This window comes from Condylostylus longicornis, unplaced genomic scaffold (genome assembly GCF_029603195.1).
Source record: "Condylostylus longicornis isolate FDR11 unplaced genomic scaffold, ASM2960319v2 ptg000013l, whole genome shotgun sequence".
Classification (NCBI taxonomy): domain Eukaryota; kingdom Metazoa; phylum Arthropoda; class Insecta; order Diptera; family Dolichopodidae; genus Condylostylus; species Condylostylus longicornis.
In genome coordinates, this window is record NW_026577982.1 from 9,376,147 (window position 1) to 9,392,832 (window position 16,686).

The window sequence follows — 16,686 nt, forward strand, 5'->3', positions numbered from 1 at the left end:
AGTATAGACATAAATTTTATTCGGGGTCTTAATTTCGAAGCATTTAATTATTGGAAATCTTGCCAGTAAATTATTTGCATAACTTATTCAAGCTGGAGCGGAAAAAATTAATTAGTATTTGTATTGCTATGTGAGTTTACCTCCCAGGAAGCGGGTAGGAGAGCTGATTTCGTTGAATCGTCCAGGCTTTCATTGGGGCGTCGTTGTGTTGTCTGTGTTTGGGAGGATAAAACGGTGAAGGATCTGCTAAGAGAGTGTGAGGCTATGGCCCGACTTAGGTAAGTACTTCGGACGTGGCATCTTTACCCTTTCGGAGGTCTCAGGGCTCTGAATTGACGTAATACTGAGATTCGTTAGGGTCCTAGAAATAGACCTCATATAAACCCCGCTCTTTCCTTTAAAAAACAAAGTGTGTGTGCTTGCAGTTTTGTTACAAATGTTTAAATAGTTTAAATCGAGGTTAAAGTCGAAATTTTAAGTTTGACAAATAACATTTTTTTTGGAACTTTAACCCTGGTTAGGAGCCGAGTCTTTACTCAACTTAACTGGAATTTGAAAAAATTTACATAGATAGGAGATCGGAATAATTCCGAGTCCCTAATAATATTATAATCGACTTCCACCATGGAAACTTGGAAAAGCCATTACATAACCCCTTGTAAGGGTATCTTAAAATGAAATAGAATTATCACTCAAGTCATACTTTTATTTCAACTTGTTTTTAGTCAAAAATCTCTAAAAAAACTCTTGAAATTTCGATTATATAAAATTATAAATTTTGCTTTTTTTAGACTCTTTTACAAATCCTAAACAATTTCTTCCATTTTATTGTTATTTTTGTGTATGCACTAATTTTATTCTTAAGATAATACTGTTGTATAGTGTACTGTACTTTGCAATATTTAAAAAGTTTTTTCTATTAAGTTATCTCACACCTTTTGTTACAACTCACGTTCATAATAAGATCTTCTTATACACACGTTGTTACTTAATTCTTTTGTTTTTAGATTTGTTTTCCCTTTTTGCTTCCTCATTTTCAAATGGCTTATCCTTTCTGTGGGTGTAATATTATAATGAAAACTACGGTAACTCATGTTATTTGTTTAAATATACCTTTTGTTTATCCCTGCTTTCCAACACGTAATATTAAATAAGAGGAAAACAAACTAGAAAAAATATATTTTTGATCTAGATGACAGAAAATCTTATACTATTTTATATTTTTACGAAAAAAAAAGAAAGGAGCATTTTTCAATAAAAAGAGAAACGAGGAAATTTTTAAAAATAATTGCTTTTGTTATCGTTTACATTACATTTTAGTTCCTAAGTTGACAACATCCTCTTTTTTTTTGTTTATAAGTTTATTTTGTAATCTAGTAATTTAGAATTTTCCGTCTTAACTAAATGTACTTTCAAAGAAGGTAGTATAAAATTTTAGATTATATGAATTATTTTTTTTTTTTCTGATTACATAAATTTTCTAAAAGAAAACTTTGAGAAATGTACGAGTATTTGCTTAGAAGGTGAAAAGAATTTTGGTTTTTAAACCCAAAACGTTACCAATTCAGAGTTGCAAACTCAAGTATCTAAATAAAATTTAAAGAAGACATGAAATTTTTGTTGAAAATGTGAATGGAGACGAGCACTCATTACTGTTGTACTCGCTATAAACTCTTGATTTGCTAAGCGTCTACCCTCTAAATTCTATGACATTCCGTAATCAATGAAAAATTCAAGTTCTGGATAATTCAGATAACTTCACAAGAGTTTTCTTTCATCAAGGCAATCTCTTCCTATATTTTGCCATCATATTCCATTAATTCTTATTCCATTAGTATCATAATCCAATAATTCCATTAATTCATGATTCCTTCTACATGATGATGGTTACAGAACTTTACCTTAATTGTTAGGCACCAGGTTCGCCGTTTTTTTTTTCATCAAAAAATTCAATATTTCAAACATCTGGTTATAAGGTCAGTATTTCAAATATAATTTATAAGGATATTGAGTAAAATTTTGTGGATAGGGTATATTCCTTTGGTTTTGCGGACAGAGGAAAATTTCTTTTACGACCTCATCCGGAACTCCGTCTTTGCTGGTACCCTAATTGTTTGACATATACTGTTTGTTTTCTGTCGGTTATAATTATCGATATTGTCCCTCAATAACCAATTATTTTTTAGATAAATTTAAATTGTGCTAGAGAGTATTTTATGATATTTAAATTATTTATAGGTATGTGTATACAAAATTTAAATTACTAATTTTATGAACAATTAAATTGAGTTCAATACTATTAAGAGAATACCAATGAAATCTAATATTTTATTATTGCTAATTAAATTTCTGTAATTAACTTTAAATATTGTTTTATAAAATTTAATTTTTTTTTGTTGGTAGATTTTTTCACACATTTTTATTATTTTTAAATTTTAGATTTATTCTATTTCTACAATCATGTATAATAATAAAACAAATTCATAGTAGATCATTTGAAAATTAAACTGATAATGAGCTACACTTTTACAATAGAAGCATGGTAATGATAGCAAAAAAATTTGTACCTATAGTTACGTAATTACAAAATATACATGTATCTGTTATGTATAATAACACCTACATATTATACCTACATAATGTAAATGTACGTAGGAATGTATTTATTAATAAAATCGTAAAATTGTATTTGGTTATTGTGGTTAACCGCAAATTATGTCTAAAACGTTCCACAAATAAAAATGTAAAACATAATTGTTTTTATTTTTCTATACTGCCATGCCAATGCATTTTGTTTCTGTAATGTAATTTTAGTGTTTTTTTTTCAATTTTTGTATTTTAGTCATGCACATACAGATATTTTTGTATTTTAAAATTTTAATATAAATATTCAATAAAATATTATTTTTATTTAAAACAGTAGTTTTACACAAAAAAAAATTGCACAATATAAAGTAGGGAAAAGGCTAGAAATAATTTAAAAATTTAAAATCTATTCAAAACATAAGGGGTGTGTAATTGTAAGTGGAATCAGTGGCATATAAATAGTTAGAGAAAGTGTGATGATTTTAGCTGAGTCGGCTAACGTGGACCACCATTATATTAGAGAAATTATACATGTAATGTCCCATCTGGCTATGCATCTCGAAACATGCAGAATTATAATATTGTTAATAAGAAAAAAAAAGGAATTACCCGGAAATAAGTATTACTGCAACTTTCAGGATCTGAAGGGTATTTACAAAAAATATTGTATAGCACTTTTTTGTGCACCGTTGCGGTAAAACCGGTTTCTGCAAAAGAAGTGAGCCAAAAATTCTGTTTAAAAGAGTATTTATTGTGATTATAAAAATTATATTTTTTTCAAAGATTGGAATTTTGTGTATTGTGGAACTCTATTGTTGAATAAAATTGATTTTTTGATAAAATAAATTCTTGACCTCTCGTCAGGTAAGAGTGGTTCGAATTTCCATTCCATTTTTAAAACTTTCAAAAATTGATTTTTTGTACTGGAAATGAAGTTGCAACAAAATTATTCAACATAAAACGCTTATATTTTGTATTTTGAATGGTAATACAAGTCTTTGATAGTGGCCCTTCTCCGAATCAAAAAGATTTAAGATAATGGAGAAAACTGCAGAAACAAAATAGATGGTTCACGATCATAGAACTTATTATAGCTAATGACATTTTACTATAAATATAGGTATAATTAATTCGAATTTTCTTTAACATGCCTCAAATGAGAATGTTCGAGTTATGGATGGTTTAAAAATTATTTAAAATTTTAATTGAAACTGTTTTGTCGCCTAAGTATTTCTTCAATGAAACTCAAGGTGTCGTTTTCAAATATGAATCGAACGCGAAACTGAAGGTTATGGCATTTAAAATTTTGGTTTGTTTTATAATTTATATGTTATACTAGGTTTAATTAAAATTTGCTTGCTATCATTAACATGCGTCAATTGAAAACTGTTATTTAAATTTAACTTTGTTTCTAATAAATTTAGTTTTGATTATTTTTATATAAGTATATACCTTAGGTTTTTTATCTCTATATAAACAGAAGGAACATTCCAGTAGCTATACCAATTTTATTTGTTTTACGTTAGATGCTTCACAAATTTATTATATTTAAATTAATTACAACAATTATACAATTTTCATGAATCGCTTGGATCCCAAATCACTAAATTCAAACTCGAATTTGCAATCCGCATCCGAAATTTTTAGGGATTCCGATTGAACTCACTAAAAATATTTTATGGAAACTTCGATAAAAATTTCAATTTTAGTATTAAAGTTTTTTTAAATATAAAAAAGTCGTGTAGAATATCTCATTTCACAATTCTTTAGCAAATTATTTTCTCTTGTTTATTTTTTTTTATTTTTTCAATTTTAATTTTAATATTTATTTTAAATTGATTACATAAATCGAGTCTCTTTAAAGATTCCATTGAATTTTTTAAAGCTTACGCTTAATTGCAATTTTTTTTAACAATAATTTTTTTTGATTTAATAAAATAAAATTGTTGAAAATTTAATTAAAAAGCAGAAAAACAGTAAAAATATTATATTTGGACCCCTGAAAGAAATATTTTGCATATAAAATTAAGTAATAAAATATTATTCAAGGGAAGAATAATAATTCAACAAACACAATAAAGAAAAAATACCTACATTGACAGAATAAGATTTTTAAGGTACTGCTCATTAGGAATTCCTTCTTGTGGTCGCAATTTTTGACCAAAAATATAAATATACTTATTATTGTACACATATTTACGTATATTATTATTATTTTTGTATTTAATTTAAATGTTTATTTTATGTAGACGAATTGATGAGCATGACGATGGTTCCTACCGTAATTCATACCGTCTTGTATATATGTATGTATATTGTTGAACGGACTGAATTATAATAAAAATTATATAAAGATATTATATATTTGTCTACTTTTATTTTTAAATAATGGCATTATAAATTTTATATTTCTGTCTGTATTAAGGTGTATAATCAGTATGTGCATACATACATAGATTTGCTTATTTTACTTGTTACAATTACTATTTTTATTACATATGCAAATATCTATATGTGCAATGCAGTTTTTTTGCGGTTTTTTATTTTTATGACATTTCAATAAGTTGTGTAATTAAAATTGTTGATAAAACATTAATGAAAAGTGAGTCAATTTTTATAACAAATAGAAAGTGACATTGAATCCCTTGGAAAAATTTTCATACGATTCATATATAGTAAGCATTTCGTATGGGAAAGTGCTGCATAATAATTATATACAAGCAGTTGTGTCTCTAATTAACGTACAGTGCTTTCCCATAGGAATGTACTATTGCAGTAATTTCCGACTTATATGTGTGACTATTGTACAGTACTTACCCAAAGGAATGTACTATTGCAGTACTTTCCTATATGGCAGTTTCCCACAAGGCATCATATTGAATCAATTTTCTAATGTGACTTTTCAACATTTCTTTTATGAATGTGACCCAATGATTTTGAAAACTTGTTGAACTCTTTCACAAAATATTTAAAATTTTCATTATTTCACATATTTTGGTAACAATTTTACAAATAACAAGTATGGATGTGTTGATTTTAAATATTGTTTATTATTTTTCAATTCACAATAAACTATTGTTATTCTATTCACAATAATTATTATAATACCGTTATGAAATTTTTTAAAATTTTCTTTACGAATAATAAAGACGAATTTTATGTAAAAAAAAATAATAATTTTTGCTTTTTAAACGTTTTCGGGTGACAAAAAATTTAAAAAAATAAAAACTTAAAAATTTTTCGGCAAGATGTCGTTGTTACATTTTTGTATTCACAAACTGATAAACATTTATGCTTTAACTTTATATTTTCGTAATTGTTTTTTTTTTGATTTCATTGCAAATCTAATATACAAAATTCATAATATGTAAATTTTATTGACGAGAATACAAAAATTCATGAATTGATTTCCTGCCAAACCCGGATTTTTTTTGGAACGAAAATGGAATAGTAATAATAATAGTAATAATCATAATAGTTATAATATATAGAATATATTGAATATTATATAGAGTCAAAATCACAATAGAGGAGTTAAGAAGGAAGAGGGAAGCAATACATAATTTATGTTATGTACAAAATTCAATGACATTTTGAATTTATTTGGAATGGATTTCTTTTCGACGGGAAAAGAATTTAAATTTTTTTATAAAATAAATTTTTGTGTATACATATTATAATTTCGGGGACTCACATTCAAATAATATTTTGTAAGAAACTTTGATTTGAATATAAGAGTGAATATAAGAGAGCAGCGTTTCATTGAAGAACATTTTCCATATGGTTTGATTTGAACGAATAAATGACAGCATAATGTGCTTTAACTATATAATGAACTATATGAAATTTACACTACGTCTTATAGCCGAGTATATTAAAACTGATATCGAAAGTTTAATATGTCCAGTCTCAATTACGATCACCATTTGTTGAATTAATAAGCAAAAAATTCTGTTCAGTAGATATGATAAAAAAAAAGGAAAATCGCCCCAAGATTGGTTTCCAAGCCCTGATTTTTCAAAAAAAAAAATTATAGATTCATAAAATAAAATTCCATATAAATATTTCTCTAAAAGTAGTTTATTTACCCTTCCCTACTATAGATACGGGCGCTCCTACCCAAAATCCGACATCAACAATTTGATGTCATCACATGACCTACCTCTTTGTATCAGTCGATACAAAAAAATTAATTGAATATTCAAAAACAATGAGACTTGCCGCTGTCATGGACCGGAATATTTTTAGAAGTTGATTCAAACTTGTAATTTAAAACCCCTTAAGATAATTTAAAAACTGAAAATAAAAAATTTATATGGCCGAGACTTGGTCGCATTGCGTTTTATGTGTTGCAAATTTTGTTTTCTTCCATATACAAGTAGCTTATTACTAGTCCGATGAAATAGGGTGAAAATCTTTAAAATAAACTTTTTGTAAATAAAAAGATAAAGAGGTTACTATTGGAATTACTCGAAAATTAAAAATTTGTCGTCTACATAAGTAGATTATGTTTCTTCAAATCTCTCTGAAGTATTCATTACAAAAGTGAGCTTGTTATGACTAAGTGCGGAACAGAATATTTTTCTTTTCGATAAGTTTTCACACGTGTTTCGGATGTGATGTTTTTGAAAGAAATTAATCTTAAAAAAATTAGATTACCCTTATAGTTGTCAGTAAAATTGTTTATATTTTATTTTGTAGACAATATGTGTGTGTGATTCATATCACACGTAAAACCACAAAGTTTTTCACAAAAGTTTTCAGACTCAAAATTATTATTTGAAATAGAACAATTGAAACACAACAACGGTTCGGTTATTACATCGGTATACTCAGAAATTCGCTATTATTTCTTAAATCAGTATGGAAATTGTTTTTAGCCAAAGTATTATCAATTTATTTTGACATTGTTAACATAAAACTGTTTTGGAATGCCTAAGTTAAAATTAATGTTTCCAAAATTTTATTTCAAAATTGCATTTATACCTTTGACATTTATATTTTTCTCACAAACATTTGCACTTCTAAGCTGTCCAAAAGAATTTCTATATCAAATTGGAGTAAACGCAACATGTGAATCAGGATACAATACGTTAATCCAATGTGATGGATCTAATTATCTGCATGTAATGAAAGCTAATATTAAATGTGTTGAAGGATATTATAACGCAAATCAAATGATAAAATGTGATACTAGGACTGGAACATGGTTTCCAGAACCTTTTCAATGTAATGGTTATTGTGATCGGACTGGTACTAAAAATCTATTGAAAGTTTTAAATGAGAAATTTAAGTATCCTTGGTATGCAGAAATATTGAAACATCGAGATACAAATATAACAGAAATATTTCCAGCATTAATTATGACTGGACGAACAGTCATAACACGGGAAAAATATTTCAAAACAAATTTGTCACTGAATTTAACTGATTACGTAGTACGAGTTTATGATCCTCCCAACTTACATGAAGATTTTAATATTGACCGCATCGAATACGTAAGCAGGTAATTTGTATACAAACAATGCAAAAATATTTTGTTTGAATTTATTTATTTTGTTGCAGTGAACCAGCAATATACAAACCAGATACTAAAGAACCATATTGTGTTTTAATTTTAACAAGTGATAAATATATTAAAATAAATCTTAAAGACACAAGACCGTATTGTCTAGACGAAATCAGATTTTGGAAAAAAATACCAGAATATAAGTAAGGCAGAAAGTTCTTAAGAAAACAAAAAAAGAAAAAAAAAACAATAAAAAATGTTTTCAAATCATTTTTCAGTTTGCCTCCAAAATTCCCAAACCAGTGCGTTGTCCCTAATTTAGATAAGAGGAAAAATGTCGAGTTATACTGCTATCAAAGAATAAAATCCAAGCCGTTAAAAAAATGCCCAGCTACAGTACAAGCCTTACAAACAAAATGTAAACTTGGATATGAAAAGAAAAATTCAACCGAAAAGGATTTTCTATCAATGTGTATAGCAAATCGTTGGAGTATTAATGACAGGCGTGATGAAAATTGTGAATTGATGTGCGGTAAAATGAGTTACAATAAAGATGAAGAATCTTCCATACCACCATGGCATGCTGCCATTTATTTTAAGAATATTAATGACACTTTATCTCCACTTAATCAATTATGTTCCGGTGTTATTATACATAGAGATATTATTTTAAGTGCAGCTCAATGCTTCTACGATAAGACAAACAATAAATTGGAAGGTTCTTCAAACTTTCGTGTTGTAGCGGGAAAAAATTTCCAAGATGAAAAAAACAGTGGAAATTCTGAACAGTTCGCTGAAATTTCGGAAATATATATTCCATCCACGTAAGTTTATTTTTTTTTTAAGTTAGTATTAAAAATTATTAGATCATAGTATTATGATCTCATGCACTCAAAATTATCTTATTTTAGATATGGTAACGGAAATTGGAACAATGATGTTGCGGTTTTAATTTTGAAAACTCCACTTATTTTCAATTCATTTGTCAGTCCGATATGCCTGAAATTGAATTCTAATTCTGATTTGGAAAGTGGTACAACAGGAAGTATTTTCAGATGGAAATCGAATCATATTAATGAAAGTTTAGAAAATTCAAATAATAGCTCAGGAAACTACTGTCATTTAATAGAAAATTTGACAACTATATGTAATAGGGATATTGGCGGTGGATTTTTTCATAAAGAGATTATAGATTCAAAAAATCGTTACGTTCTGAAAGGAATAATTAGTACATTTATAAATATTAAAGATTATTGTGTGAGTAAAAATGTAGCAGCCATCGTTGATTTATTTTATGTACAAGAATTTTTAAAAACAACAATATCCAATTATCGGCAAAAGTTGGATTATAAAGAAATACCGAAATTAATTTGGCATCGTATTTACGATAATGAAATATGGACTGCGCCTTATTGGATTAGAAAAGAACTGAATTTAAAACTTCAAACAGTAGACCCTAATAAATTTTAATTTAAATGAAAATTTATTTAGTTTTGTAATGCTAAATATTATATTTTAAATAAAGTGATAAAATTAAAATATCATTTGGATAAAAAACATAAATAAAAAGACACTAAGAGAGGTTATGAATCCTCCAAATATTGCAATTTTAAATAGATAAAACCGCAATTCTAATATCATATTCAAATCGTGCAAAGCGAAGATCGCCTGAACTGTTTATTTGTTTTGTGATTCAATATCGATTACTCGGTACCGATGCATTTTCGAATTATATTTACATTAGGCGGTTCTAAAATTTTGAGAATTAAATGTCCAGGCATAATATAAATAAAGACGTCGCATACATTCCCTTATCAATTCATTAATTAATAATACACTGCATTCAGGATGATGTGACTTATTATAGAAAAATTTGATATTATGCGCGGTATAATAGAGTACATTTTTTGACATCCTATTGCTTAAATATAACAATTAAATTATTATTAATTGTGTTATTAATAACATGCCCGTCTAAATGCCAGATCAATGTCTAAAGATTGTATTCAAATTTTTCCAAAATTCCGCGATATCTGAGAATTTTTAAATATTTACGTTACAAGAATGAAGTTTTTACTCCTAGCCCTAAAAAAATTTTTAAAAATTACTAACAAAAATATCAAATATGTTGAAACCGTATAGGTTAGATTCTAACATTTTTTATCAATATAAAAATAAGGTTAGAAATATTTCAATTCCAACCACGTACACCTTGTTATAGCATACAACAAAATTTAATGTGGTCAAGATAGACCGACCGCATTGTGCGTTTTTTGAATAATATTTAAAAATTCTAATAATTTTTATCTTAGATGGTTAGCGAATGTAAATGTTTTCCACATATTTATTTGAAGGTGTATAAATTTAATTCATTACTTTTGTAATTTCAAAATTTCAAATTTGGTTCTTAGTAGAGGTTCATTTTCTGTGATCCGATCTGCTCTAAATAGAAGCCACACTTTCAATAAATTGTATTTATTTATTTGTCTAGATAATAGTCAAAAATGAAGCGACAGTTTCCGTTTATTGTTCATTGAGTAAAAAGACTGAAATTTAAATTTAACTTTTTCTATTCGCTATGTTTTTAGTAAACTTAAGGGCTCGTAACAGACGCGGTTTTGATACTATATTAAGCTAATACAACGTAAACTGCCAGTTATAAAAAATGCATGCTGGTGTCTGTCAAAATTTATGTCTATTTCAAAATTTCACAAGTTGAATTTCGTTTGCAATACAACCATTGGCTGTGTGCTTGCAGATAGATCACTTAGATTTTCTAAAAGAAGGTATATTCAGTGGTCATTAGTTATTTTATTGATTTGCAAACCAGTACTTACTTCTTACATTCATATGTGCCTACAAACAATTATTGTTCGTTTGTTTTATTTTATTATTTTTTGAATACAACCTTCAAAAAATTTGGACCCATTCAAAATAAAACAATCAAAAACCGCATTCTGGTTTAAAAACTAACGCATAACTATCAAAAATTTTTTTTGAAACTCTTGTAAAATTATTTCAATTATGAATATTGATCAAAACGGTTAACTACTGTGAAATTAATGGGTTCCTATATCAGTGTAAAAATTTCATTTTTAATTTTTATATTCGTTTTTATTAAATTTGCTCAGGCTTTTATTACTTGCCCAAAAGAATTTCTTTATCAAATTGGAAGCAATACAATTTGTTTATCAGAAGATTCCGAACCAATTCAATGCGATGGGTCTGAAAATAATTTAATATTTGGAGCTAATATAACTTGTATTGAGGAATATTATAACAATAAGCCTAATCAAATGATAGAATGTAATTTCGTTACTGGTACGTGGACTCCAGAACCTCTTAGATGTTTTCACGATTGTATTCGAGATCCTATTGCAAAAAATATTCAACTTTCTAATAATAAATTTCAACATTCTTGGTATGCAGAAATATTAAAAAATCCTACAGAAAACGGAGCGGATGAAGTCTTTCCAGCAGTAATTATGACTGGAAGAATGGTTTTGACATGGGAAAGGTATTTTAATCCAAATGTTTCGTGGTTTTTAAACGACTATGTAGTACGAATTTATTATCCTCCAAGTTGGTCTGATGATTATAAAATTGAGCGCATCGAATATGTAAGCAGGTAATTTTGAAATAATATCAGTACTGAATTGTAAGAAGAGAAAACGTTAAAATTTAATTAAAATGTAGTAAAGTTGCGTTAGGTAAATCTCACCTCTTTAAATAAATATTATTTAACTACAAATTCAATGATTGGATTTACAAAAGCAATGATTCATTTGAAATGAATGCCTATCATTCAATTTTTTCAATATTTCAGTGAACCCGAAATATACGGAATGGAGAGGTCAGATAGATATGAAACATTTTGTATTTTAATTTTAACTAGTGAAAAATATATAATGATGAACGTACCAGAGCCAAATTTACCACCTTGTTTTGAAGACGATATTTTTGCTAATAATAATTGGTACATCGAAATTTCAAGAGCAATACCCGAAAATAAGTAAGATTGAAGCTTTTGTGTTCTTGAATTTTTATATAAAATAATTTTTTTATAGTTTACTACCCAATTATCCAAGTGAATGTTTTGTTCCAAAATTAGAAGAGAACATTGAAGTAATGTGTTATCTAAGTTTAAAATCTAAACCTTTAAAAAATTGCGTCGGTTATTTTACAAATATGAGATTAAAAACTGTACCGGTTTTACAAACAAAGTGTAAACTTGGATATGAAATGATTTTTCCACCCGAAAAAGATTTTAGTTCAATGTGTATAGCAAATCGCTGGAGCATCTACAACAGGCGTGATGAAAAGTGTAAATTGATATGCGGTGAAATAAGTAAAAGATCTACCATACCACCATGGCATGCTGCCATTTATTCTAAGAATGTTAATGACAGTGTATCCCCACTTGATCAACTATGTTCCGGTGTTATTATACATAGAGATATTATTTTAAGTGCAGCTCAATGCTTCTTCGATAAGACAAAAAATAAATTGAAAAGTTCTTCAAACTTTCGTGTTGTAGCGGGGAAAAATTTCCAAGATGAAAAAAACAGTGAAAATTCTGAACAGTTTGCTGATATTGCAGAAATACATATTCCATCCACGTAAGTTTATTTTTTTTTTAAGTTAGTATTAAAAATGATTAGATCATAGTATTATGATCTCACGCACTCAAAATTATCTTATTTAAGATATGGTAACGGAAATTGGAACAATGATGTTGCAGTGGTAATTTTGAAAACTTTGTTTATCTACAATGGATTTGTTCGTCCGATTTGCATCAATTTGAATTCTAAGTCTGATTTAAAAAGCGGTACATCAGGAAATATTTTCAGGTGGAAACTTAATCCAGGGACAAATGTGGACTCAGGAAACTATTGCCATTTAACAGAACATTTAACAACTACTTTTTGTAAAAATGATGTTGGCGGTGGATTTTTTTATAAAGGAATGATAGACTCAAAGTATCGTTACATTTTAAAAGGATTAATTAGTTCAAATATAGATCATAAAGAATATTGTTCCCATAGCTCTAAGGCAGTAATCACCGATTTATATTATGTGCAAGAATTTATAAAAACAAAAGTAACAGAGCATCGACAAAAATTAAATGAAAAAGAAATTACAAAATTAATTTGGTATCGTATTTACTCACATGTAGTTTACACTATGCCTTATTGGGTTAAAAAAGAATTAAATTTAAAATTGCAAATAGTTAATCCAAATAGAACTTGATTTTGGTTAGCATTTAAAGATAGTGCAGAATTGATTACCAATGTTGGTGATTGCCAATAAACTTTATTAAATTTTTTAACTTTTGTTGTGAAAGTAGTTTCCTTGCATACTGGTTTGTGTTTTGAAGGATGTTATGTCTAAAATTAGTCGGTGGTGTTTAGATATGAAATTTGTGTGCGGTTTTTGCAGTTTCAAAAATGTTTAAATTTTTATTACTTGAAATCACTGAAAGTACTTGATTCATAGCCATTAAAAAACATCACTGCTGCAGTTAAAATAGTACAAATAGTATAACATCTATAAGAAACATCAAGATGCAATATTAATCCATCAATTATTTGCTTTAAATGAATTAGATTTATTAAAAAATTTTTAATATAATATTAATTTGTTAGACTTAGACTTTAGATTTAGACTTTATTTTATTGTAAATCTCCGTTTCTAATTTTAACTAACTGTGTTTCATATAATAAGTGACGCGTTCTGACTGAATTTCATATATCGAATGTTGACTTAATATGAGACCTTGCTTAGTATTTATGGAGAAGAGTTAAAGTAGGGGTTCAATATGAGCGAAGATTCTAAATAAAGTAAAGGTTTCCTTATATTCACTTTGAATATTAATTTATTGCTTATTAAAACTGCATCTAATTGCTGTTGCCTCGGCTTCTTACATCGATAAAACGGCGGTATTTTTCTACAGCAGCCGTTATCAATATGATTCCCTTTAGAGTTTTAGAAAAAAATCTATATGCATAATATATTAAGTAACATATAAAATTTTAGAAGAATGTTGGTAAGAAATTCTAGACTAAATTTAGTGTTTAATTATAATCTTAATTTTAACCATAAAATTTGGAAATTATTACAAATAGTTTTAAAATTTCTTGAAAATTTCGTTCTTGGAATTCACTGATATTATTAAACGAATACCAGACTTCTGTTAAATTTATTTCTATAATAAACTATAAAAATTTATGAAACATTTCGTGTAATAAATATCGTAACATTGGAATTATTCAAGACAACACTATACCATTACCATGATGATTATATAATTTTTCTTATTTCTATAAATTTTAATTCTGCCTTAGTGTTTCACTGCACATTCTTTGTTTTCTCTCAATTTTTTTTTTTTTTTCTTACAGAAATTTTTTCTTGATTTTGTTGTTTTAATTTAAATATGAAAATGATGTCAGTAATGCAATGTTATTGCCATTTATAATTTTCTGGGTTCTCTTAAATGGAAATTATTAAAAAGGGCGTTTTATTGTTATACAAAAGTATGAAAATTAATAATAATTTTTCTCACAAATATAACAGTTATAGATTGTTATGTTTAAACCGTTAATTTCTTGTTCCAGTTCTCAAATACAATTTAAAAATTTTCTTTAAATAAATTCTATCAAAAGTTTTTGTTCTCTTTATACAGGGAACACTTTCGAAAGTTGTAAATTGCAGAACTTGTACTTACTTTTTTACTTTTTCTTCATATACTCATTTTACATAAATTATTTTATGTAAAAGAAAAATTTCTTAATAAATTTATTTTCTCATTCTGTCATAAATAATTAAGAATAATTTTTTTAACTATAATAATAATTATATTAATAGTTTGCATAGAATTAAATCATGAGATAAAAGAAAATTTTAAATTCTAGAGCAAACTAATTTCTATAAGTGTACACGTTTTATTATTTTAATTTTAAATAATTATTATGACACATGAGATGCAAGTGGAACAATACACATCTACTTACATAATAATGTGAAAAATGTAGAGCATGAGGGAAAAAATATTCTAGTACTTGTATGAATGCATATGGAATGTGGAAATTGGAACTGCTCTGTATTGAATCATTGGTAAAAAAATCTATGCTTAAAATAACAAATGAGTAAAATTTGCACTTTATAGTGATCTTAATACGTATTTTTAAAATTTTTTACTCGTTTTCGAGCTACAGCCTGTTAAAAAAAAGGTACTGGATATTTCCTGCATATAAATAAATGCTTATAATTTCGGAACCATACAACATAGAGCTATCAATAACAGCTTGTTTTACAGGCGACTGATTGTTCTTTATTTTTCGTCTGACAAGTAATTTGATTTGAGCTATAGTTTTCGAGACACAACTTGTTAATGTCAGAATTTTTGTTTTTTTTTTTTTTGAAATTTTTTTTACAAAACTCGAAATTTCTCGCAAATTTTTGTAATTTTTTTTGTTTTTTATTAATAGTTTAATTTGGGGCCACAAATTTTTCTTTGTTTTTTTTTTTCCAAATTTCTTAAAATTATTCAAAACAACAATATAATTAATAAATTTTAAAAATTATCAATAAATTTTTAATTAAGTTCGGTGTAAGTTTTTAATGTTTTAATTAATTGATAAAGTGAATTTGTTTTGTAACTGGTAGGGGTTTAAACTTATGCAATATTCTCGATGTTATTCTTTCCGTTGTAATTCATTTACAATTATATTATTTAAAAAATAATAAGTGATGATAAAAATTAAAAATTTTTTTTTTATAGGTGCACAAAACTACGTTATTTTATTCATTAATTACACAATTTTACTCTTAAATCAACACACATGCATACATACATGCACATATGAGTTATGAATACTCTTTCCAAATTAATTTTTATGGCATTATTTATGTAAAGTCGGATATTATTTAAAAAAGAAATAAATAAAATTTCTGACCGAAATTAAAAAGATGAAATTAAAAAAAAAAAAAAACGAAAAAAAGTGGTAGCTTTTAATTTAATTTCTGTTTTTATTTACAATTTATGAGAATGAGAATAACATGGAAAATAATAAAAACATTTTCAGTACTCTACTCACTTTTTTCAAAATTTTCATAAAAAAATTTAAAAAAAAAGTGCTTATTAGTTTCACTCTGTCCGTCCGTTCGTCTGTCCGTCGTGAGCATATTATGTTTAACTTCTACATACTTTAAGATATTTTTATCTGAAACCCACTCTTAAAATTGTGGTAACCCTCAAAATTATAAAAACACTTTCTAATCCCCTCCAAATACCAAAAATTTGCCATTGGTTATTTACTGTAACGAAACCACAAATACTTTTTAAATTTCTCGAAACCTGGGGAGTTAACCATATGCTTTTTCAACCTTAGTATAGCATAGTTGAGCGGCAAATGACAAAATGGCGGTAAAATTTAACCTCTATCTAAAATCTGTTTTTTTTTTCAAATTTTTGATATCGTTTTTCTTCCAGGCATTTTCCCAAAAGTTTGAAATTTTAGCTGCTATTAGATAATAATAATTATAATTAATTTCGTTAGAAAAAAAAATTATGTCTACCTTTATCCTCTCTT

General features: G+C 26.8%; 1 protein-coding gene across 1 annotated transcript; it reads left to right on the top strand.

Moving 5' to 3' along the window:
- The first annotated feature begins 7,475 nt into the window (after positions 1-7,475).
- Positions 7,476-9,574, top strand: LOC129605587 (uncharacterized). The gene is made up of 4 exons (XM_055515447.1): positions 7,476-8,092; positions 8,152-8,298; positions 8,374-8,919; positions 9,007-9,574. Exons 1-4 carry the CDS (start codon positions 7,518-7,520, stop codon positions 9,563-9,565), a joined length of 1,827 nt encoding a protein of 608 aa, XP_055371422.1. The 5' UTR covers positions 7,476-7,517; the 3' UTR covers positions 9,566-9,574.
- Positions 9,575-16,686: the final 7,112 nt, after the last annotated feature.